General features: G+C 48.8%; 1 protein-coding gene across 3 annotated transcripts in view; it reads left to right on the forward strand.

The window, feature by feature from the left end:
• Nucleotides 1-25987, forward strand: part of kcnq5b (potassium voltage-gated channel, KQT-like subfamily, member 5b) — a 77702-nt gene that overhangs the window by 33425 nt on the left and 18290 nt on the right. For all 3 annotated transcript variants that reach the window (XM_067259277.1, XM_067259279.1, XM_067259278.1), the window contains exons 2-3: nt 22609-22699; nt 24299-24425. In XM_067259277.1, coding sequence (XP_067115378.1) covers nt 22609-22699; nt 24299-24425 — 218 coding nt within the window. The remainder of the gene's footprint in view (nt 1-22608; nt 22700-24298; nt 24426-25987) is intronic.

Here is a 25987-nt window from a genome sequence, read left to right on the forward strand (position 1 = left end):
TGACCGTACTGCGAGGACTGTGTCCTGGGGGGTTGTTGTCGACCACACCATCAAAACAGACCACCCAGGCCACTCGGTCCATGCGCGTATCATCATCCCTTGCTTCCTTGAGGAACCTTCTATCGCTGCCTTCTATCGCCGCGCCATCCGAGGCTGGGCGAGCGTCTTCCCCACGTCACGTGGCGGCGGCATCAAAGAGATCCCCTCCCCCCCCCGAGGTGGAGAGTCATGGAGCTGGGGGTTTTGATGAGAGCTGCCCTAGATACACGCTAACCAGCTCTGCCAGAACGAGCGGGCGTCGCCGTGTTGGATCACAGCTCTGTGATCGTCACTCCGGAGAACGGTCACCGTGGGAGACGATTGGGACGTGCCGCTTTTTCTTTTGTCGGCTCATTACGTCCTCTCTCTCTCTCTCTCTCTCTCTCTCTCTCTCTCTCTCTCTCTCTCTCTCTCTCTCTCTCTCTCTCTCTCTCTCTCTCTCTCTCTCTCTCTCTCTCTCTCTCTCTCTCTCGGTCCCCTCTCTCTCTCCCTCTCTCGGTCCCTCTCTCTCTCCCTCTCTCGGTCCCTCTCTCTCTCCCTCTCTCGACCACCTATATGTCAGTCGAGCCTCAAGTCCTTTCCTGGTGGGCGGACGCTCTTTGATCGTCCTTTCCCAAAGAGCATGGTTGAAGAAGACCGGGGGAACCATGGATACGGTCCGGTGGACGAGTGGGAGAGATGTTGAGAGGACGTATGTTCCTTTTGAAGGCTTCGTCTGAACATGCATATTCAGCAGGCCCGGGTCCATGATGTCGAGCCTGAGGCAGATTGGGGACCTCCTCTGGCTCTGCATTTGTAGTCTTGTCAGACCTGCCAAGCACGTCACCAGAAGAAGCTGAAACGTATGTTTCAAAATCGGAGAATCTTCTATTTTTTTTATATATAGGAAGCTATTTTTTTTTCACGAGGTCTTTAATAAGAATAGGTTATCATTTCCTTCAATCATTCAATGATGTACTGTACTCAGCCTACATTCAGCTGCCAATGTAGCGCAGCACCGAAAGAGATCCTTATAGATTCCATCTGGCGTCTTAGGCCGCATGGCCTCCGGTGTTTGGGTGCTCCACACTGGGGCTTCTGGTTGATTTCCATATCGCGGCCGCACACACGCACAAACACATGACACGTACACACACACAGACACACCCATGCACGCACACATGCATCCACACTCGTTTTTTCCTCATACATAAAGATTGCGAGCTACAGCTTCTGAGTGCCCCCCTAACCTTATAGCTTGAATTCTCTCCCTCTCTCCTCCTTGTGGAGATGCAAAATAAGCCTTAATGATGTGAAAGCAGCCCAGTATGTTTGTTTCTTCCGAGCACTCACTCACACCCACTCAAACACACACATCATTCTCCACAGGGCCAAGAACAGTGTGGTCTTCGTCAGGCTACAGGCCACGCAAGTTTGGGTTTTCATATTTTGTGTTTGTGTTGCATGTTCCCCTGTGTTGGCCCCCTCCCTCACACACACTTTACTTTGATTCCCTGGGATCCGAAGCCACTGATGGAGTTAATCGCCCTGTCTAAACATTGGGGTTTGCGATTAGCTTATTGGCTATGCTACCCCTTCACGTTAGCTTAGCCTTGATCCACACTAGCATAGACCAGCCCACCCTGTTAGCCTCCTCTCTAACCCTGGAGGGATTTACATCACAGGTGCCAGAGCCAGCAGCCAGCCAATCATATTTGGTTCCATTCTTGGAGGCCTAATGAGCTTTTTCTTCCAGAGACAGGGGGATTATGGGAGCTGTGATGTACGAAGACTTCCATATTGATTGTTGTGATTGTGAGAAATGCTAAGCCCAATTAACATTGTTTGACTGTGGAAAAATGCGTTCATCACATGCCACAAGTCCTCATAAATTGGAAGAAGGAAGTGGTGATGAAGAAATAGGTATTCTGTTTCTAAAAGCATTCTTGTCTCTGTTGATGTTATTGTATGAAGAGAAACCAAAATCTACGCAACCTCTTGCCTAATTACTTGACTGTTCTGTGTGTGTGTTCCTGGAAATATGTGGGTCTGGGGGAGGACTGTGTGTGTGTGTGTGTGTGTGTGTTTGCTCGGATGTGTTCGAGTGTGTGCTTTCAAGTATGAGTGTGTGCATATCTGTGTGTAAAGAATGCATCCCAGCTTGTTAGGTCACCGAGCAAGCTCATGGCATTCGAAACAGCTTTTCTTTTCATGTACAGTACAAAGACCGCGGCAGTCTTGTTTATCACGCAGCGCTGTGGTCCGCGGTGCTTGGTGTTAATGAGACTGGGGTTTTGGGGACAAGTCCTTAACAAAGGGCCTCCGTGAATGATAGGAGGATGAACCAGCTAATGAACAGTGATTAATTATCTTTCATAAGAGCATGAGCAGCTATTATGGTGTAAGAGGGATTATATTGAAATGCTCTGGGGGAGGGGGGGGGGTCTTGCAGTGTCGTAGGTCTATTATGGCTCACCATTGCTGTTGGCGAGAGTTATGGAGCGGAGAAACTAATCCTGTGGCTGTGATCCCAGATTGAGGAGGAATCCTGCGACATCAATAATCCTGAGAGGGTTTCCGAAGAAAACAATGTCTTGTCGATCCATCAACCATAACCTGCTTGATAGACAGTTTGACATCAAGTAATTTACTGTCATTGCGATTTAGGTGTTGATTGGAAATGTTTGTGAGGGTATAACGGATTATTTGCAATGGGAGGTTTTGAGGCGTTTCTTATTGAGAAAGTATCACTGCAACTGATAAAAAACTTGAAATTGGAATAGCAAATATTCGTCGATCCAAAAATATGTCTAGGAGACTTGTTTTAATGAAAAACAAAACACAGTTTATTTCGGGGGGGAGATTAGAAAAGCATTTTCGAAATTGGGGTTTGCAGGAGAGGGGGCTTTACGGAAAGTTCCATCGGAGGACGACTTTTTATAATACGCAGAGTGAAGTGAGACCTTTCCATGTAATAAACACTTTTCATTCCTAACCGCTCCTCGCAGCAGGCACGCTCAGCAAATATAGCCTTTTAATATTGTTATATTTTTTTCCTTTTTTTTCCTAATGGAAAAAGACAAAAAAAGAACGTGAGGCGAGTGGGTGGCGGCACACAAACGTCTGGCTGAACCGGTCGACTGCCGGTCACAGTGAAAAAACAATCATAAAAGAAAACAGGTTTTACAGACACACAAACCAGTCTGATTTCTTTTCCTCCCTCATCCCTCTTTCCAGGAATTTTATGAATGGAAAATGTCAGCAGGATAGGCTTTCCAAAGCCGTTAAGGCGGTCGTCTCGTGAGCTTTACCACACGCCGTCGCAGATCCGTACACTTTGGGGTGGGCCTTTGTGCTCACAGATGCATGCGTGAGTCTAGCTGCACCGTAGCTGCACCATACCATTAGTGGCATAATTCATTTTCAAAGTGAACCTTTTTTTATGGGACTTTTTGTTTTTGAGAACTTTGACTAGTCCGGAGTTGAGATGCTGTTCCTGTAACGCATGATCCCTCTATCTTCCGCTAATGTCGAGGTAAAAAGCATGGATTGTGCCTTACATAACTCTAAGACAACTCTAAGACAGAGTAACTTATTAAAGTTTCAGAATCCTTGGAGAAACTCAGAAACTCTGCAAATATAAGTTTTTGGTGTCACTTTGTAAAACAGAAGCTAGCAGATGTCATTCGTCAGCGTTTTGGCTGGCTTTGCATTATTTAATGTCTTTGCTTTCAAAGGGCACAATCTGTCACCCCAGGCAGTGTAGGCCAATGGACCCGTGTGTGTGTGTGTGGGGGTGTGTGGGTGTGTGTGTGTGTGTTTTGACCTTCTTGTGTGGCCAGACAGGACTCAGACAAGCCATTTTCCATATTTTCTCAACTTTCAGGACTAAACACTTCACAGACTGCCTCTCTCTCTCTTTCTCCTACTCTCCTTTTCATCTCTCCGTGGAGCCGTATCAAATGTGTTACTTGTAACTCTAGTCATCTAAAAACTGCCGTCTCATTCTGGTCCTACTCTCCTTATTCTCCTTCTAGTTACCGAGAAAATGTCTAGCAGTCGCACGTCTGGTAATGATCCTGCCACCAGAGCGATTCTAAAAAGTGTGCAATGCTGTCCACCTTTTTTAACTTTCAAGATATATGTATGTCTCTGTGTGTTCGTTCTCTACGATCGTAGGGTCAGCTAAGGATGTTTTGCTCCATATAAATGACTATTTACTCAATATTTTAAATCTTTTTTGCCCATCTTTTAAAGCTCTTGGTCTTTCTAACGAGATCCCAGTCATTTTGAGAATCCAACCAACGCTGATCAAATCCACCAATAGTAAAGCCTTTTTATCCAATATCCCTCACATACTGGTTGAAGTTCACCAAATCATGCTGCTAAGAATAATCCATAACACAAACTACAATCCGTGATTTGTTTGTCTTTAAATCCTGTACTGTTCTTCACTAAAGAAATGTCTCTATCATAAAATCTTTGGCCTTAATATAACTCATTTGGAACGTAAGTCACCAACCAGTATTTGGTAACCAGTAACACAGATGCAGTATTGCAGTATATAAAATACATTTAGTCCATTCTTTTCAGTCAGGTTGTATGTTTTCCTCCGCGTCACACTCAATGTTGTTCCAAGAAAACATGTCCTTGCATGGCTCATTACAAGGTGTATCTTTTATGCATGAATCAGGCGGGATTGCTGTTTGAACAATTGTGCAAATAAGTTTTGCACACAGTCTGAACAGCTTCACAGTTATGAGATTGTTTTGTTTCCGTTGCAACCAGCTGTTCGGCGAGAAAGTGGATAGCTACAGTGCCAAATATTTTTATAGTAGCCCCTATCTGATTACTTAACAGCCAACAATGCCACTGTCAATCCCATTACTTAGGGATTTCCTGGACAGCTGGAAGGATGAGAGAGAGAGAGAGGGGGAGGGCGGGGAGAGATCTGTAGGGATGAGAACATCTAAAGAAAACAATATAAAGAGAATGAATACCTAAACAAATGGAGACTCAAATCTAGACAGGTAGAACAGTGAAAAAAAAAAGATGAGATCAAAGAGATCGAGAGATAAACGCAGAGAGAGAGAGAGAGAGAGAGAGAGAGATGAGAGGGAGAGGGGGAGAGGGAGAGGGAGAGGGGGAAAAGAGAGAGAGGTGCCGTCAGTGAGCAAGTGTTAAACATCTGGACCAGATGTCTTTTGTGTCATTGGGGGGGAGTCTAGGACATCAGATTTTCACTGAGATTAATCTCCCGATTTTATTTGAGTTTGGGATTTTGTCAAGATAATTCATGCCCTTGTTTTTTGGAAGTTTGTCTTCAAGGCCTGCCTCCGCAGCACCTCCTGTGGAGAGAGGAACTTCTCCTCATAAGAGGGGGGGCTCGATTCTAATCCCTGAACTAGTGGGGGTTTAAGTTTTTTCTAGTGTGTCATTACCTCCTGTAGTGTGTGTCGGTTTGGGTATCCCGGATTTAACGGAACGCTTTAGCCTTTGGGCTCTCGTGCACGCAGTGGCAATTTCAACCCGGGTTGTCCTCTCCCGACCCCAGAACCAGATGTGGGTTCACCACGCTGGCGTTTAGGCGTGTCCCCCCCACCGCCCTCTTGTGTCCTTGCTCTCGACTGCTCTAGCCACCTCACCACAGGGAGGGGGGGGTCCCTCGGGGGGTTGTGGCTTTCTGTGACATTTGCCCTCTCTTGTGTCTCAGTGGGACAGAGTGTGTGTGTTTCATCGCAGCACACAAATGTGTCTACACGCACAACAACATTTACTTACATCCCATTCACTCATGATTTGGCCCTCAGGTTAATGACAAGTTTGAAAACCGGGGCTCAGATGAAGTTTCTGGAATCGGGTATAGCACTAAGATTTACTACCAGAAGTAAGCAGTAAGACTTAGAATCAGGATCAGGATATAGCAATCTAGCAATCTAGTACCATTACATTTAGTCATTTAGCAGACGCTCTTATCCAGAGCGACTTACAGTAAGTACAGGGACATTCCCCCGAGGCAAGTAGGGTGAAGTGCCTTGCCCGAGGACACAACATCAGTTGGCATGACCGGGAATCGAACTGGCAACCTTCGGATTACTAGCCCGATTCACTCACCGCTCAGCCACCTGACTCCCTAGTACCAGAACTAGGTACCAGGCCACCAGGATGTTGCAGGTATGCTGCAGGTGCCAGGCACCTGCCTCTGAAGCAGACGCTTAAAGTTCACAGGTGTGTCATCTCTCACCAGCCTGCTAACACAATCGGGGTGAAAGTTCAAAGGCAAAAATGTCAGCAAAAGTTCCGATATGACGTCTGTAAAAGCGCCTTTAAAAGAAAGATGTGAACTTTCCCTGAAAGCTTTTTTTCTGTGTTTCTTTAAACCAGACATGAGTTTAGTCTATTCAGCAAGGGTGACAGACAAGAAACTGGTAGTGTTTCTGTGTTGCGGACTGCATGTCTGTGCGGAAGAGGCCTAGAGTGGTTCAAGTTGAACCAGAGGTAGGGGTTCACAATGAGGATCTGTGTCCCAGACAGCTCTTATTTTAAGGGTGAGCAAGGGATGTACTGAAGCAACAGTCAGCCATCTGTTCTCACTCTCTCTCTCTGTCTCTCTCTCTCTCTCTCTGTCTCTCTCTGTGTCTCTCTGTCTCTCTGTCTGTCTCTGTCTCTCTCTGAGAATGTTTTCTTTCCAGACAGACACACTGCACCCGTTGTTCCACTCAGTGTATTCCTCTCCCCACACACACACTAGCTCCCCCACACACATATACACGCACATGTACACACAAACAAACCATTACACACATACATGAACACGTACACACATGCACAAACACCCTCTCATATTCTCTCCCTTAGCCAACATCCACCTCTCGTCCCACCGGAGGCTGAAATGCTCCGGCTCAAAGGGTAGACACACTTCTGGCCAAGGGGCGGCGGCCAATCGGTGAGAGCAATTAGGCATTATAATCGGTGTTACGACCAATCAAAAATAAGAATTAAACACGGCTTTGGTAAGAAAATAAGGAAGTGGGAGATGGAGGGGATTGAGAAAGAGGGAGCAAAATAGATGGAGGACAAAATGTGCCATTAGCTTAGCGGATAGCCTGCATACACACACACACACACCCACACACACAACAGTACAGTACATTAAGCAGACCAAACAGTTTAGTTGAGATGTTATTATCTCTACATTAGCCACATTAAACCCAGTGGTGGGCATGGTCATGGTGTGTGTATTTTTGTGCGCGTGTATGTCTGTATGTGTGTTGGGAGCACTCTCCTTTCAGACAGATGACCTTTCAGATCTGCCAAACCACTGTCTGCAAATCCATTTATTCATCTCCAGTCCATTACCGTCAATGCCTCTGTCACCGAGGCCCTGGGCTACATTATGACTCCTTCCATAACAGCTGCTTATTATTTACCCGAAGAAATTGTCATTAATGCAGCACCTAATTGTTTTCATTTACCTTTGTTCTTTAATTGTAGTTTTCTCACGTGTCTCCTTGAAGCAGACATCTGAGTGGGGGGGGGGGGGGGGGGGGGGGGGGGGGGCTGTTGTGTCGACTGTTTGCGAAACCTCCAGTCGTGTTGTTCGTTGACGGTGCCGTCTTTGTCCGTGTCGGCGGTCGCATCATTCTCCTCCGTGTCACGCATGCGGCTTGCGCATCGCCATGTTGTCGACAGTCTGAACGGACACAGATGATCTTCAGGTCATTAGTCCAGATGGATGTCTGCTCTCGTGTGAATGTTGAAGGCCTGAGGTGGGAGTTGGAGTAGGTCTTCATACAAAGCCGTTGTTTGGTCAAAGATGGCTGTGCGTTACCATGACAGCGTTGCTGAGAGTGCTTGCAGGACCTGTGGTGCGGCAGCCGTTGGTGAGCCACTCACTGCCATTCAAACCTGGAACCATTCTGTGTTACGCCGAAAACCGTCCCCCAGACACGCTAGGAGTTGGTAACCGTACAATGACCCTAATGCGTTTTTTACAACATCAAGCACTTCCATTCCGGCACCACCAAGCTGTGACTGTACCCTGAACACAATCATAAATAAACATGTTTGGGTTGGGGGGGGGGGGTGATGGAGGGAATGACAATAGGATGGTCATATCCAAGGTTCAGAATATATCCAGTGAGGTCACGCAAAGGTTCCTTTTAATTGGCTACTGTAGCTACGCCGTTCCTCCTTCTAAACTCCCACTCCTTTTCACAGGTAGGCTACCTGCGTGCGACGTCTTGCTGTTTGTCTCTTGTGTTTCAGCATTTGCGTCGGCGGAGGAAAAACGCACTCGGCATGCGCCGAGATATACTCCGATGGGCTCGTCTCGGGCAGCTCCCCTCTCTCGGTGAAGGACAGGGGCGTGCAGAGCCGAGGAGGGGGGGGCACATCGGGCTCTCGTTAAATGCTCACATCGAGCTGTCACAGTCTCTGTCTGTCAGCCAGGAGGATGCTAGTATGATACCCCACCCAGTGCCGTGCAGTCCTGGCCTTCTCTGTGAGCCTGAGAGACGAGGAGAGGAGAGGTGAGGCGAGGAGAGGAGAGGAGAGGAGAGGAGAGGAGAGGAGAGGTGATGAGAGACGAGGAGAGACGAGAGGCGAGGAGAGGAGAGGCGAGGAGAGGCGAGGAGAGGCGAGGCGAGGAGAGGCGAGGAGAGGCGAGGAGAGGAGAGACGAGGAGAGGAGAGGCAAGGAGAGACGAGGAGAGGCAAGGAGAGACGAGGAGAGGCAAGGAGAGACGAGGAGAGGCAAGGAGAGACGAGGAGAGGAGAGACGAGGAGAGACGAGGAGAGACAAGGAGAGACGAGGAGAGGAGAGGAGAGACGAGGAGAGGCAAGGAGAGGCAAGGAGAGACGAGGAGAGGAGAGGCGAGGAGAGACGAGAGACAAGAAGACACAAGGAGAGGTGAGGCGAGGAGAGACGAGGAGAGGCGAGGAGAGACAAGAAGACACAAGGAGAAACCGAGAGTGGCAGGGAGAGAGACTGAGAGAAACGGCGTGCTGTGCTGTGGTACGTCGCCGGGGCGACGGCGAGCGATGATGACACGTCCTGTCGCCCTGAGCAGAGGCCAGAGTCTTGCTCCGTTCTCATCCGATGAGCTAACCGAGTGAAGATATGTCAAGTGAATTACGATTGTGTCTAGTGCGACGCCACTAATGGATGGAAACTATCTTCCCTCTCTAACCCTCGCCCCTCCACCAATCGAAACCCCACCCAACACATGTATCCCAACCCGCCCTCCCCCTCCCCTCCCCCTCCCCCAGTCTAACCCGAAGAGTTCTCCAAAGTTCCATCAAGCGTTCTAAATGAATAGATCTAGCTTCTTAGATTTATATCATCTTTCCATTTGGCTGTCTCCAATTGTCCCTGGCTATCATTCGGTGCCAGAAGTTCAAGCCCATTTATAATTTAGAGCTGGGGTTGTTATTGTTACTATTGCACAAACAGCCCACTGGCTCCAGTATTTGGGTTTAGTTGAGTGTTGGCCCAGATACTTGCAACAGGTTTACAAGAGTTTGGTTACAATAGTCAGAAATGGTTGACACCCTTTTTGTTGACAAGATAATATATTCATTGTACCCTGAGGTTGGATTTGATTTCAAATACTTCCTTCTGCTTAAATGCTGTAACTCTCGGCTTCTCTGCGTCCTTGGATGGTAATAATTGGGTGTACATGTGTGTGTATGTGTCTGTGTGTGTGTCCCTTCAGACCGGCAGAGAAGCCGGAGAGAGTGAGGCTCAGCCCGACATGAACTTCCTCCCTTTAAAACGACACGTGGTGTCATGGAAACCCTCCACTCCTCCTGGCAGGCAGGCACCCAGACACAGTCTCCAGTCCCTGCTGTCGAACTCTCAGACAGAACCCAACAGACAGGAACTCTCTCCAGTCTATACTTTTCAGTGGCCCCAGACAGTAAAAAAAAAAAAAACGAACAACTTTCCCAGGAGCGAAAGCACGCAAACCAGGTGTATCTGTTTTCACAGAAACCTAATATCTGTTGTCAGAAGGTCTCAGTCTGCCGGGACTGAGATCAATTCTGTCGTGTCAGAAGGGAGTTAGCTTCTCATCCATCATGTCTTTATGGAGAAAGTCTCCCTTGATTGCCGTTGGCGGAACAGGGGCTAGAGAACACACCGGACTGTGTTGTTGTAGACCTTTGCGGTGAGACAAAAGGCGACCCTCAACTTCTTCATACTGAGAGTTTTATGTGAGATTAGTACTAGCGGAAAGGTATGCGCTGCTTGCACAGAGAAAAATGACGTTGGCAGAACTTCAAGTAGGTGTTGCAACTACCTAGCATAGTCTTGGACCTGCAGTCACTCCCTGACCTTTAACCTCCATTTATTTTTTCTCGTACACCTAATATTTGTGAAAATAGTTTTATCGTGTTGTAGTACAATAACGTTTTTTTTTGTTTGTTTTGGGCTTGAAGGGTGACATAACGTAATTGGATGAACAAGAGCTTTGTTTTTTCATTCATCGTGTGCCCTTGTACTTAAAGCTTGTGGTGAAGAGCCTTTGTGTAATTCATAGGCTTTTGTACAGTACGGTTTGATGAGAGCGAATGAGTTTACACCACCAGGGTTTATTACAGCTCAGACAATGTAATAAAGTGATGAAAGAACAAATGATGTGGAAAACTGTCCCCCATTCATTTGCTTTGAGGGTTTGTGTGTGTTGCGATTACATTTAATCCCCACTGCGTGAGAGGGTAAAAAAACTTCAATTTCCGCAAAGTATTGTGTCTGTGTGTTTGTGTGTGCGCGCGCGCGCGTGTGCGCGTCTGAAAATGTGCTTATTTGTTGTTTTCACTCCCTTGTAACGATGAGTCCGTGTCAGCGCTTCAAGTGTGCGTGTGTGTAATAGCATACTGTGAATGAGATTGCCAGCATTTTACTCAGAAAGGATGAAACAGATGCTCAGAGTTATTGAAGGGTGTGTGGGGATGGGGGGGGGTGGAACCATTACAGCATAATCAGTTTACTAACACTATCCTTCATAGCAGCATGTCTCTCAACCCCATCTCATTGGGGGGGAGGGTGGTGCTCATTGTAGATTTAGCCTCTCCTTGCCTCTCCCATCAAAACCGCATCAGATGTAAACCATGCTATCAACTTCGGTATCGAGCTGTTGCTGAACAAGCTGTAGAGGCCCAGGAGGGAGTCTGATGTCCCAGAGCCCAGGTGAGCAGCTGTGGTTGGAGTTGTTGGAGCCTCCCTACTGTACAGAACCTGTAGAGAACCTAGAACTAGTCGCAGGGACCCGGTTCCAGGGACCCAGTGTGATGTGATGGCGACCTGTTCTTGTTGGGGATGTTTCCATCAGGAACACACTGCCACCACCCGGGTAAACCTGATCACTCGCACACATAACACACACACATATGACACACACACACAATGTACAGTACTGTACATGACGATCTCACCCTACACATTGTCCATATTGGGTTCCTGTTGTACCGGCCATGTGCTATGAGAATTACTCTAATTGGACTACAATTCCCATGAGCCCTCAAGCTCCAAAGCCCCCCAGACCACCAAACATCCAGACCATATGGGCTTAATGTTTCCTGTAGTTTATCCGGCCTGTCGTCAGACCCTCTTTACCTGTCTAGGGCAGCAGAAGTCATCAACCCAGATGACCGTCTTCCTACGTTTCCAACTAACAGTTAGTAGAGCCTTCTCATACATTGCTGCTGTCATGGCAACACACCTGCTAACTCCCAGAGCTATGTTTAGCCCTGCCTGTCTTAAGGACCCTGGTGTTCATCTCATGAGACGGCAGCTCGAGGTAACCCCATCGTGACGATGACCTGCGGATGCAACTGTGATGTCGCTGTATGGATATGAGGTCATACTGCAGAGGGTACATCTAGGGCGTGTTTCACTCGGAGTCTTCGCTGCGTACGAGTACACCGCCTCTGCCGTCTCTTTCGCTGACGGAGGGCTCATTTTCCCTCTCGGCACTCACGGCATCAGATATCTTGCCTGTTCTGTAATATCTTCCGATCCATCAAAAAATGGAATGAAACACAAGTTTCGCAGGTGAGAAGAGATGTGTGTAACCTCCTGTCCTGCAGGTCATTAGTCTAGTCTTCCAAGGACCATCCATCATGCGGATATTACGTACCCTGTAATTACCTCCAAGGACGGCTACAGGGAAGAGTGTGTGTGTGTGATACGCTTCTCTATGCCCTCGCCATGAATATTCAGTATTTAACATGACTCTCATAAAAGGAAGTGATTAGCCAACGCTCAGCGTTTCTCTGTCAATGTTGTACTGAACTGATCGTGGGTGCAGCCAGGTTAGGTCTTTCAGTTTTCTTATTCTCTCTTGCTCTTTGTCTGGGTCTCTCTCTTTCCTCTGTCTCTCACTCTCTTTCCCTCTCTCTCTCTCTCTCTCTCTCTCTTTCCCTCACTCTCTTTCCCTTTCTCTCTCTCTTTCCCTCTCTCTCTCTCTCTCTCTCTCTCTTTCCCTCTCTTTCTCTCGTTGCCTCCCTTTCCCCGTCTGTCGTTTTCCCCCATCTCCGCCCCCTCCCTTTCCTTGTTCTACATCCTCCGCTGTTCGTCCTTCGTCACTGCATACGTGCGGAGTGGCTCTATCCCGACCCACGCACACACGTACAGTACATATGTGCAGAGCCCTGAAGCACTGTTTACTCTTGCTGTCTGCATGAATAATTAAAGCTAAGTACACGCACACACACACAAACACACACAAACACTGCTGTATTATATCATGCACTGCTGCTCCTCGTCGTAGCCAGACGGGGGTCATTCATTTAAGTATCTATGACACTGTACGAAAATAGCTGTTTGTGCATACTCTAGCACACACGCATTGTTACAAGATGATACTGGACAAAGCTTTTGCTTGGATTTGGAGTAAGTTCATTTCTTCATTGTTTATTGATTACTTAAATTGTGTGATACTCTGTAGTTTTTCCAGTTCTACATCTTTCACTTCTCCCTGGGTTGTTATTGGGGCTGTGATCTCCATAGAAACCGCTACGGTTACGCTGACACCAGTGCCGACCTCTGACAACGTGTGTCCGGCCTGGTTGGATTTTTACTGGACGAGATGCTCTCAGGTGGTCAGAGACAGAGAAGCACAGCGTGTGACTCCATCACACGAGTAACTCCTTGCCATCCCTCACGAGGCGTTCGGCGAAGAAAACCACAACATTTCCAGGATGATCCCCCCCCCCCCCCCCCCCCCCTGACTTTGACAGATGCAGTCTCGGCCCAAAGCTGGGTTCAGACTCCCCTATTTAATGTGGTACTCAGACATGAGACTCATCCTTCGTTATCACCCAGATTTTAGACGACGGGAGCTCGCTCTGAAAGATGGATGCTTTCGCTTCTACTCGTCGAGACCATCCCACTTGATTAATGGGGTCCTCTCTATTTCGGGGTGGCAAGGGGGATTGCCTGAGTTGATGTCACCAAGAAAATGTCCCACTGTGCATTTATACAGCATTTCTATTTGAGTCGGACTGGAGGATGGACGGAGACAGACCCCAGAATAACCCTGATGGGTTCCCAAAGACGTTTCATCATCGGTCTGACAGCATCTGAAGTACTTCAGACTTAATAGTTCTCTGTAGGCCATTCATAGGCTTTGTATGATTTGGTAGTTTGGGATACAACCCCTTTATTCCCCATCCTGTGTCAATAACCTGGAACCGTCCGCCCCCGTGACTGAATACTCAAAGCAGACAGGAATGAAGTTTAGTCACATGCCTTCACCAGAGTTTTGTCCAGAGACTTTATTGGACGACTTAGATAAATCCCTTTCACATGTGGACTGCAGACATTGGCTTTTCCGCTTGTCTGGGGTTAGATAAGGTGACTGCCATCCTCCACTGTCTCCCTCTCCCTCCCTCTCTTCTCAAATCACCCCATGTGGCAGTCTTACACAACGCACACACACACACACCTACTGTATACACACTTAGGCCAGTGCATTTGTCATTATAGCAGCTCTGAATAGGTGTCTGGACACTTCATTATCCAGTGCCTTGGCACCATTAATACTGGTCTGGAGGGGGTGTGTTGTGGGGGGTGGGGGGGGCATCGATCGTTCCACCTTCAGGGTGGAGAGACGGGGACAAAAACTGAAGGTCGATGATTGAGAGGTGGGGTGGGGTGACCGTGTGTGGGGGGAGGAGGGGGTGTGTGAGACAGTGGGCGAGTTAATGCTCCCGAGGTCCCCGTCCCCGTCCAACACTCTCACACACACACACTTTGCGACGGTTCCGATATTTCGTTTGTGTTTTCCTCCGGCGGGGGGGGGGGGGGGGGGATGGAAGCGCGTCATCGAGGTCGTCGCCCAGACAAGCGAAAACCGCAGCGAATGATGCCGGTGACCCGAGCAACTCCCTCAGTCAGCTCAGCTGTGTTCATGGACAGACACCGATTCCCAAAAAGAAAAATGGCCCAAATCTTCCAGGTTTGGGAGATGTGGTGGGTGTGGAAGGCTCTGCAGTCCCCATGCTGCTGGAGTGGCTCTGTGTCCACATGGAGACGCATCCTCCTGGTCTCCGCCTCCCTCCCACTCTGTCTTCCAACCTGCTTCAAGTATAGAGCCCAGATGTTCCAGATATTCTCCCTGGTCGGCGTGTGTGTGTGCGTGCATGTGTGGGAAAAGTGGCTGCTAAAGTAGGGATGTAAACAGCCACTTGGCCACATCTCGGCTTTTAAACGACGCTCTTTAAAAACGGGACACACACGCACACAGCCCCTCGTCGCTGTGTTGTGGAGAACAGGATCAGGGAGAGTGTCTGCCAAGGTCTGTAAATATGAAAGAGGTAGGATCCCAGTCTAGGAACACAGCTGAGCTTGGTAAACCGTAGGGGGGGGGGGGGGGTGGAGGATGGGGGAACTGCTACGCGACTGTAGTAAAGCAGTACTGTCACGTTAATCCCCCCCCCCCTTTATTTTCCAATCCACTTTTATTTATTTATTTTTTCACTGATGGGTATTTAATTTGGGTGGGTGGGTGGGTGCGTTGAGGGTGGGGGCGTCGAGTTCTTTAGATGTTCCAATGTGAGAGAAAACCGGGATTATAAATCAAGAGGGCCGCCGCGCTTTGTGTGTCTTGTCACTTTGTTTCTGTGTGTCTTGATGGTGTGTGCTTTCCACCCCTCCTCCTGTTTCTGCCTCTGAGCTCCTCGTTAAAACCCTTGAACTTTCCATTACACGTCCCTCAGAATATTTCGTTTCCGAATTTTCACCGTTGGACTTTTGCTCGGATTTGAAAGGAAGTCATAGAAACAACGCTGACAAAAAATTAATATATTTATATAAAAATAAAAAAAACTGGAAGAGACATAAATAGCTTTGCTTCTGCCTCTCCGTCTTTATCTCCTTGGGCCACCTTAGCGTCTTAGACACGGTGAGAGAAGCGTTTGCCGCGTCGGGTGAATCGGCTCTTGTGACGGTACGTTGTTGCTTGTCGTCCCTCCTCTCTCGTTCCTCCACGCGGCGTTTTGGAAGCCTCAGAGCAGCTGTTTGGCCTCCCTCCATCTTCTGTTGCCGCTTCTGTCTGTGTGTGTGTGTCGGGGGGAGAGAAATATCATTAGTGGCCGTGACGAACCCTCTCCATCTGCTTTAATTATCTTTTTTTGGGGGTCGGAGTGGGAACTGGGGCAAGAGAAAGAGGGGAGAAGTGAGTTATACAACGCTGGAGAGGGCCAGAGGCCAGGTTTGAGCTTGCGGCGGTTTGAAATGGACAAAATAGACAACGTTGTAATTATTCCATGTGGTTTCGTAACCTAATCGTCATCGTCCAACCGGACACGGAAATACTCGCAAACCCTTCCTTACTACTGATCTCAACTCGGACTTCCCTGCTTATCACAAGCATCTATCTTATTACACCTCTCACCTCCGACTTTGTTACTGTGGGCGCTTCCTGGCCCATAAGATCTATATGATCCCTTTTGGAGAGGAAAAAAAGAAAAACCTGGAGTCTGTTCACTTCCAGGTGTGGCTCTGATTTCCCTGTGGAAGGCCAGTGTTCTATCTGTGGAAGGCCAGTGTTCTATCTGTGGAAGGCCAGTGTTCTATCTGTGGAAGGCCAGTGTTCTATCTGTGGAAGGCCAGTGTTCTATCTGTGGAAGGCCAGTGTTCTATCTGTGGAAGGCCAGTGTTCTATCTGTGGAAGGCCAGTGTTCTATCTCGGCTATAGTGTTCCATTAAGACCCTGCGGTCCAGAACTCTACAACTGAGACACGCAGGAAGACAGACTGACAGAGGAGGCTTGTTAGAGCTCTGCTCCAAAGCTTCACCGAGACCAACCTAACTAACTACGAGATGGTGCAGTGTGATAGTAGAGACACAGCTGGGAAGATAGTTATCAAAGAGTGTGTGTGTGTTAACATTACTGTGTGTGTAAGGTTTGTGTCTGTTAGCATGAGTTTGTGTGTCTGTTAGCACAAGTGTGGGAGTGTGTGTGTGTGTGTGCTTAACTGATCAAACTGGTGTTTGTTTAGCATTCCTGCGATGCACTGGGCTTCATTAAGTCTCACCACTCTCTTGTAGAGACAGACTTTACTGCACAGCAGAACTCAATGAGGTGGTTTGTTATCTTTATTCCAGTTTACTAGTAAAACTTAACTTGTTTAATAAGCAAAGTTTCGGCATGAAAACTAAAAGTTCTGTTCCATGATCTCCTCTCTGTTGATTGAGAGATGGTGTGAATGAAACCGTTTCCAAAACCAGTAAGTATTTATAGACAATCTAGAGCCGGCCACATCATAAATCCAACGAACGCTTAAAGTCTTCAGCCCACAGTAGGCCGAGTGTATTGCCTCATGCCACACACACACACACACACACGAGCTTGAGACCTTTGGCCATGCATGGACGTGCTCAAAGACGACCATGGAACGACACACACATCCCCTGGGTAGCCCTTTTGTCCCACGCTACGCGTCCTCTCAGCCCCTCCCCTTTTGTCCCACGCTACGCGTCCTCTCAGCCCCTCCCCTTTTGTCCCACGCTACGCATCCTCTCAGCCCCTCCCGTTTTGTCCCACGCTACGCGTCCTCTCAGCCCCTCCCCTTTTGTCCCACGCTACCCGTCCTCTTAGCCCCTCCCCTTTTTTCCTATGCTACCCGTCCTCTCAGCCCCTCCCCTTTTGTCCCACGCTACCCGTCCTCTCAGCCCCTCCCCTTTTGTCCCACGCTACGCGTCCTCTCAGCCCCTCCCCTTTTGTCCCACGCTACGTGTCCTCTCAGCCCCTCCCCTTTTGTCCCACGCTACGCGTCCTCTCAGCCCCTCCCCTTTTGTCCCACGCTACGCGTCCTCTCAGCCCATCCCCTTTTGTCCCACGCTACGCGTCCTCTCAGCCCCTCCCCTTTTGTCCCACGCTACCCGTCCTCTCAGCCCCTCCCCTTTTGTCCCACGCTACCCGTCCTATCAGCCCCTCCCCTTTTGTCCTACGCTACCCATCCTCTTAGCCCCTCCCCTTTTTTCCTATGCTACCCGTCCTCTCAGCCCCTCCCCTTTTGTCCCACGCTACCCGTCCTCTCAGCCCCTCCCCTTTTGTCCCACGCTACCCGTCCTCTCAGCCCCTCCCCTTTTGTCCCACACACCACACACAGAAAATCCCACACACTGACTCCCACACACTCAGAAAAACACAGGCACTGACTCCCCCACACACACAGAAAAGCACACACACTGACTCCTACACACACACACACACACACACAAACACACATCCCAATGCACAGCTGCCAAGTCTCACACACATAGGAGCAGGCAGTAAAGGTGGTTGTTATCTGCACAGTAGCTCTGAGAGCCTGTCTCCTGGCACTCGCTCAAAGAGGGGGGGAAAGAAGAAAAAAAAGATGGTAGAGAGATTAAAGAGAGGGAACGAGAGAGGGAGAGAGAGGGAGAGAGGGAAGCTTGGCAGGCAGCAGCAAGAACCTCTGTTATCCATCCACATTCTCTTCTTTTCCAAGCCTTTTACAGATGTCAGCATGAGAGAGAGGCCCCTTTTTGTAGCGGTTAAACACACACACACACACACGGATATATATATATATTTTGTCACCAGCCATGAGGCAAAGAAACGTGTGCGTAATCCCAGCGTTATTTCCCTGGATTCGCCCGTCCTTGATGGTTAGCACCCTCCGTCCCCGCCGCGTCTTGGAGGCGCCGGCGGCGGTGGTGACGTCCGCCGAGGCTGGCGACCTCATTAGCGTCGACGCGGCTGAACACGGCGCCGAAGACGCTAACTAGCTCGTGGCGCTGGGGCTCTCAAACCACCAGCTCTTCAAGCACACTCGCGCTCGCTCTCTCTCTCTCTCCCTCCCTCCGGGGGTTACTTAGAAGACCGAGGATGTGCGATGCCGTGTTGCACAGAGTTCACTTCTATCGTTAGAAGGAAGTGATGTCGTCTTGACTCGTGTCCGAGGCGATGGATTCCGGAACCTCTGTGGAAAAGCATGTGTGGGAAACACACACACACACAATGGCACACACACACACACACACACAGACCTTTCCTTGTCCTTAATTGGGAGGTGTCTGTTCAATCCACAGTGGCAGTCCAAATTAGTTGTGTCATAGACGACCAGTGTGTGTGTGTGTGTGTGCAAGCAAGAACGCAAGTGTGTGTGTTTCTTAAGGAGATTTGTCAGTTAGAACCTACGTTAAGCTGAAGTAAAAGTGCCCATCGCTGAGCCAGTGCAGATGATGATGATGATGATGATGGAAAGGATCATTATGAAGGTAATGATGAAGATGCTTGGCTTTCACACCGACAGAAAAGGATTCATCAGTGTGTCATTTCTCATGCTCAAGCTACTCTCTTTTATTTTTTTATTGGAAAACCAATTCAGACTTGATGTTGTGAAGTTGCTAAGATAATCAGCTGTTATGGTCTTTTAAAGCCAGATGACGAGCTTGTAAACGATAGCAGTAGTTAATAAAATGGCTTGGCAATGTGACACGGGTGGAACCCACGCACACACACACTAAATGGGTGAGCGTAGACTAAGGGAAGGCACACACACACCAGACAGGGTTTTTATGACCTCAGACATTTCTTTTTATTGGGTTTAAGGTTTCTCTTTCCAGTTTGCTCGCAAAGGTGCTAAGGCTAAAACCGCTCTGATGTTAATATGACACACGCTTCCGGAAGGCTCCGTCTGGGCTTTATATGACTGGATAACACCAGCAGTGAGTGGAGCTGGTTTTTACCACCTCACAAGTTTGTAAACTTGATACCTTACAAGGCTGTTCTTTACCCAGACATCCGCCATCGGTCATGACCCGGCAACTCTGACCTTTGACCTCGCTCTCAGAGGTCAACGAGGAGCCCGACATCCTTCTAAACAAACGATGGACTCTGTGTAGCGACGACCGACCAGCTACAGTTTTATATCTCTTCAGCCGTCGCTTAAAAAAAAATTACAATAATTTTTACAGGAATGCATAAATAGCAATGTTGGTCGCAGATACTGTGTGAAACCAGGATTGTCGGTGATCCAAGATTTCAGGACCACGGACAGCGTGTGTGGTAGGACTCACAGTGAAGGGGAAACAGCGTCTGAAGAACGGCTGCTTCAGTTCGAGTTGCAGGGGCGTCAGACAACAACTAAAAATCAACTGGAGGGACCTGGGGGGGCCGGTAGGGAGAGAGGGAGGGCCGGAGGGAGAGGGGGAGGGCCGGAGGGGGAGGGGCGAGAGGGAGGTGGGGGGGGGGGGGGCTACTTACGTAACTCTTAGCTTAATTGACAGAGCACAAGTCTGCGTGGTCTTGCAGTCGTCATCGTCCTTCAGGCTGCGCGTCTCTCTCTCTCGGCGGATCCCCGAACGGCCATTTTGAGATATCACACCCCTCCCCGATCCCTCTCTCAGACGTCTCTCTTTATGGTGCTGCCGCTTTCCCGCGTGCCTGCCTTCCCGCGTGCCTCCCTTCCCACGAGCCTCCCTTCCCGCGTGCCTGCCTTCCCGCTGGCCTCCCTTCCCGCGTGCCTGCCTTCCCGCTGGCCTCCCTTCCCGCGTGCCTCCCTTCCCACGAGCCTCCCTTCCCGCGTGCCTGCCTTCCCGCTGGCCTCCCTTCCCACGAGCCTCCCTTCCCGCGGGCCTCCCTTCCCGCGGGTCTCCCTTCCCGCTGGCCTCCCTTCCCGCGTGCCTCCCTTCCCGCGTGCCTCCCTTCCCGCGTGCCTCCCTTCCCGCGTGCCTCCCTTCCCGCGGGCCTCCCTTCCCGCGGGTCTCCCTTCCCGCCCTGCGCTAGCCAACGGAGCGACGGCGAGCGGGAGAGGGGACATCTGGCGTGGTCCCGCAGTCTCCTCAGAACGTTCCGGAATCCAGCCCCGTTCTGCATTCTACCTGATAGGGCAGGACGGCTCAGCAGGCGTAGGCTATACAGCATCGGGATTGGGTGTGATGGCCCCCGGCCCATTGGCTGTCACGTTCGCAGTGCCTGGGCGTTCTGTTTTCAGCCTTGGCACTCCCGGTGCCAAACAAATCAATTCAGTTATGCAAAACGGAGTGGCACTTGGTTTGTGGGTGGTTCCATGTGTGTGCGTGTGTGTGTGTGTCAGAGACAGAGAGCGAGTGCGTGGGAGTCTGTGTGCGTACATCTGCAGCATTGTGAGTGAGTGAGTGAGTGTGCGTGCGTGTTTGTGTGGCCGACTGGTGAGGGTGAAGGGCAGATGCTCCTGAACTATAGAGCACCGACAGACACTGGCTGGGGGACAACTACTCAAACAGGATATGACACGTGGAAACAAAGAGAGGCTGAGAGACGTAGGCAAGAGCAGAGTAATTAGCAATGATAACTGAATGATTAATGATGTCCTTTGAATGTTTTTATATGAATTCTGGTATTCCTTTATGGTGAAATTTGATTATTTATACAGTGGGTTTCTCAGAATAGGAATGACAACCTTGTGGTGACAGACTTGTGGAGCGTAGGGGTGTTGATGAAACAGTTGCTGAAGATAAAATATAAAGGAAAATAAATCCAGTATTATCTAGGCTATCCATCCTTTAAATCCACAGTAAGTACTCCAGACTTTGACTTAAACTTGACAAAAACCTTTCATGCAAGTCCTCACAGGGGTCAAAACCCCCCTGTCTCCACGAGTGAACAGCAGGGTCGCACAATCAACGTGATCACATAACCATCCTTCGGGCCGTGGAAAACCTTGACCTCCATTTTGTGTCTCTTGGGGTTGGAGCAGGGGTCAGGGGTCAGGTAAGACAGGGTCACATCTCCCTAGTCCTGGGGTGGTTTGTAGGGTCGCGACCTGCCAAGTACACCCACCCTTTTCACACAGACGCCACTCGGCTCAACGTGAAATGTATTCCCTGACCTCTGGCTTTCTTGAAGATTTCCTTTCATCTCTGTGGTAATTTGGGGTCGGACTGCTGTCATCAGGGGGCTAGTTAAGAGTCTGGGGCTCTGGACAGCTGGAGAGAAAGGGAGGGTTCTCCTTCCTTCCTTTTCTTCAATTGTTTCCTTCCTTTCTTCTTTCCTTCTTTTTACATTTAGTCATTTAGCAGACGCTTTTATCCAGAGCGACTTACAGTAAGTAAAGGGACATTCCCCCCGAGGCAAGTAGGGTGAAGTGCCTTGCCCAAGGAGACAAGATAATTTAGCACGGCCAGGAATCGAACCAGCAACCTTCTGATTAATAGCCCGATTCCCTAACCGCTCAGTCATCTGACCCCCAGCCTTCCTTCCTTCCTTCCGTCCGTCCTTCCTTCCTTCCTTCCTTCCTTCAATAATTTCCATCCTTTCTCTTTTCCTTCCTTCCCTCCTTTTCATCCCTTCTATCTGACTATACTGAGCCCATCCAAAGAGTAATACAGAGCAAGGATGCACATTCAGAGTATTATATGCAAACCCCAAGATGGAAGAATGTGGCAGTGGGCTGTGGATATTATGCCCTGGCAGCTAATCGCATCTTGGCAATGGTTGAGCATATCGGTCTCTACGGATGTGCTTTTAAATGTCATCCTCAAATGGTTCCTTCTCGCAGGGCTTAGCATTACAAATCCACTGCGTATTGTAGCAGTACTGGCCAAATAACTGTAGTAATTTATGGTCAAACACAACAGTAAGTGAGCATGGGTTTTAAGTCATTGAAAGATAATATTGAAGTATATGTCCAGAAAGACTGGATATGCTCATAGGAAACCACAGCTGAGATGATTAAACACAGATGGTTTCTATGCACACACAGACACACACACAAACACACAATTCATAACCCAGTGGTTGTAATTCAGATGGCGATGTATTGCTGGCAGGTGAATTGTGCACCTCATATTTCAGATTACTTGATGGAAAAATAAATGATGTTGTCATTTTAAAATGTAGAAGGCAATACTTCTCTGGCAGGCATAGACAGATCAAGTGGTGGGAATAGTCTGCTAGCTATCTAACCATCTTGTTTTATGCTAATCATGCTAGCCTCAACAACTCAATAGCTTTGGCTCTAGAAGGATAACTTAGGGAAAAATAAAACATTTCCTGACCAAAAGGCCAAGTTTTGTTTTGTTGTTGAATGAATACAAGTATTTATGATAGTTTCTCTCTGTTTTTTCTCACAGGTTCGTCCTGGTCTTTGGTTGCCTGGTTCTGTCAGTGCTCTCCACCATTCCGGCTCAACAGGAGTTAGCTTCCTACTGTCTCCTTATTCTGGTGAGAAACTACATGCACATGTCTCATATCCTTGCAGACACACACTGGTCTTCAACATCCTCTCAAGGGAGTCTGTCTGTCTGTCAACATGCCTGCTCACAGTTACACTTTTGAGAAATGGCACGTAGCAACTGGAATTGATCGAGTCTGCATCGATTCCCCCTCACCGTTTATTGAAAACCAACGTGTACAGCTATTGCTGGCCGTGCCCTTGGATGAGTCAGAATCATTATGGGATGTAGAACTCTGGGGCGGAGAAAGAGAGGGGGGCGAGAGGGGCTGAGAGGGATGGAGGAAGAGAGGCAAGGAGTGAGAGAGAGAATGTTTGACTGAAAACATCACTGGAGGTAAATTGTGCATCCAGTACATGGCGCGACAACTGAAACACTACAGTAGTTCAATTCTCATCCACAGTGTGGAGGGCTGTAGCCGCTAGACCTGATGCCACTCATCTCTGTTTACGTAACAGTCGGAAGTGTTTTGAAACTGAACGCGTTATGTATTGTTATTTGACGCCCTGAGGGAACAAACAGAGAATTGAGTCAGGCTTAACATCCTTATTATAAACTGGAATAATTGAACTGGGGATGAACCTGAATGTTTTCATAAGCCTGTCGTCTGTTTATGCGTCCAATAAGGCGGGTTGACGGTTTTGGCGGGTGTGTATTGACCTGTGACCTGAGACATCACAGAGTCATCGTTTTGCCATGAATGGGAATTAGTGTTTTGTTTCAATGCAGTTGTTGGCCAGATTGATGGCGTTCAGCCGTGACTGTGGGTTTTCCACAGATTAGGAGCAGATTAATCCCTTTATCATAACCGGATTTAGACGTCTAGCTTCACTCGATCGTGTGACCCTCGTAATGAAATCAGAGGATTTGTGATGAAGGGTGTGATCGCACACCCAATCATGGCTCTGCTTTCTCTGTGAGGATGGATACGACATCGTTCCTCACAGGAAATAATCTCATTACTTTTCTGCATTCTGTAATATCCACTGGTAGAGTGGAAGATTGGGCCAACATGTTTTGCTACTTACTATGAATGAAGTTGTGATCTAATGCACCATTAATCCATTGACTGCAGTAAAATGATACTGTGATTAGACCATGCCATAGACAATCTGTGGGATAGATTGTACACAGTGTTTAGGGAGTTCCATATCAGTGTACAGTGAATCATAAATCAAATCAAAACTTAGCATCCAGTGATATGTTGAAGAATGTGTTGGTCTAGGTTTAATTAAATCTAAAAGATAGAGTTTACAGTAAGAACTTTTAGGCATATATTGTACCCAGTGGTGAGAATCTGCTATCAATTTTGGGTGGGACAATTATATGAAATTATCTCAAGAGCAAATCCTGAGGGGGGACACCAAAATTACTGCTGTAACCCATAACCTACATTGTAATATGTTAAATGTATATTTATTAATATTATTGAAATGTCCTTATGTTTACAGTGATTTATTGGGGGGACAAATCATATTTTTCCCAGGATGGGGGGATTTCCGCCGATGCTTGTACCATACATTTTCAACTGTTTCACACATGTCCACATCCCTGAGTTCCTGTTCTGAAGCCGTGTCACTTCCTGTAGGAGTTTGTGATGATCGTGGTGTTTGGGCTGGAGTACATCGTCCGCATCTGGTCTGCGGGCTGCTGCTGTCGCTACCGGGGATGGCAGGGACGTTTGCGCTTCGCCCGCAAGCCCTTCTGTGTCATAGGTGAGTTATAACCCCTCTGTGAAGCATTCGTGAAAGGTCACTAAAGAGCTTTTCAGACAGCTTTCAGAGTTCGTGCCGCACCGGATGAGGTCATGCAAGTCATTAGAGCACAGGGTAACCACTTGGTAGTACCTTTAACACCAGCAAACACTATATCCAACCCCTGAGCAAAGTTTACCGCTGACAAATCCATCAGTTTACAAATCCATACTGTAATCATCTCCTCTATTACAGCATGGGGCCTTGTCGCACACTGGGATGGAACGACAAGCATTATACCTGACCTTAGTGCACCGCATTATACCTGACCTTAGTGCACCGCATTATACCTGACTTTAGTGCACCGCATTATACCTGACCTTGGTGCACCGCAGTCATATTTAGCTCCACTCACTGCTCTTGTGACGTGATATACAGTCATTGGTTTGTGTCTGACGTGAACGGTTTATGATTATTTACGGTGTTTAGCCGTATATATATCTGTCTACTGCTAAGCCAGTCTTCTCCTAGACAGCGAGTGCACAGGAGAGAGGGAGAGAGAGGGCTTGGCTGTCACACAGGGCACCCTGCAGGGCTGCCTTCACCAAGTCTCTGGGGGGGTGAGTGTCATCTCCCTGGGATGGTAGACAGAGAGGGGGGGGGGTGTTGAGTGTCATCTCCCTGGGATGGTAGACAGAGAGGGGGGGGGGGGGTGTTGAGTGTCATCTCCCTGGGATGGTAGACAGAGAGGGGGGGGGGGGGGGCTAATAGAAAAGGGGTGGAGAGACGGGGGTGAGAAGAGGGGGGCCAGGTTACCTGAGAGCTGGGAGTGCTAGACAGAGGAAGGTGTCAAAGAGGTGTCCCAGTGCAGAAGGGGCTTGTTGTCTCGCAAGCGCTCTGTCTTGCCCTCTCTCTTTCACACACACACACACACACGTGCACGCAGACACAGTGCAGTGTCTCCATTGCACTCCCACACACTGTCTCAACAAACCCCTCATGTCCACTGGCACCTCTGCCCGACTCTCTGTGTCTTTGCATGTGTTTTGCCCTCTCTCTCTCTCTCTGCTTTTCCCTCGCAGGGCTTTTCCTCTTCGCTCCATCCCTCCCTCCCTCTCTCTCTCTCTCTCTCTCTCTCTCTCTCTCTCTCTCTCTCTCTCTCTCTCTCTCTCTCTCTCTCTCTTCCCCCCTCTCTCTCTCTCTCTCTCTCTCTCTCTCTCCTCCCCCCCTCTCTCTCTCTCCCCCTCTCTCTCTCCCCCCCTCTCTCTCTCTCTCCCTCTCTCTCTCTCTCTCCCGCCCCGTCGCTCAGCACCCCTCTTTTCCACCCTACTCGTTTACTCCCGTCTCCTCTTTCCCTCGTTCTTCACCCTGATTTCTGTGTGTTTGTGTGTGTGTGTGTCAATGATTTGTGTGAGTGGGCGTTCCTACTGTTCTTAAGTGGAACACGAGCCTATAAATTCTCTCATTCAGGAGTCATAATTCAGCCAACCTAGTCATTACAGCCAGGGTCCATTAGAGGTTTGTATATGTGTGTGGGCGTGTGCGCGTATGCATGTTCCTGTGTGCTCGTGCTTGTGCGGCCT

Source organism: Osmerus mordax, chromosome 21, assembly GCF_038355195.1.
Source record: "Osmerus mordax isolate fOsmMor3 chromosome 21, fOsmMor3.pri, whole genome shotgun sequence".
Taxonomy (NCBI): domain Eukaryota; kingdom Metazoa; phylum Chordata; class Actinopteri; order Osmeriformes; family Osmeridae; genus Osmerus; species Osmerus mordax.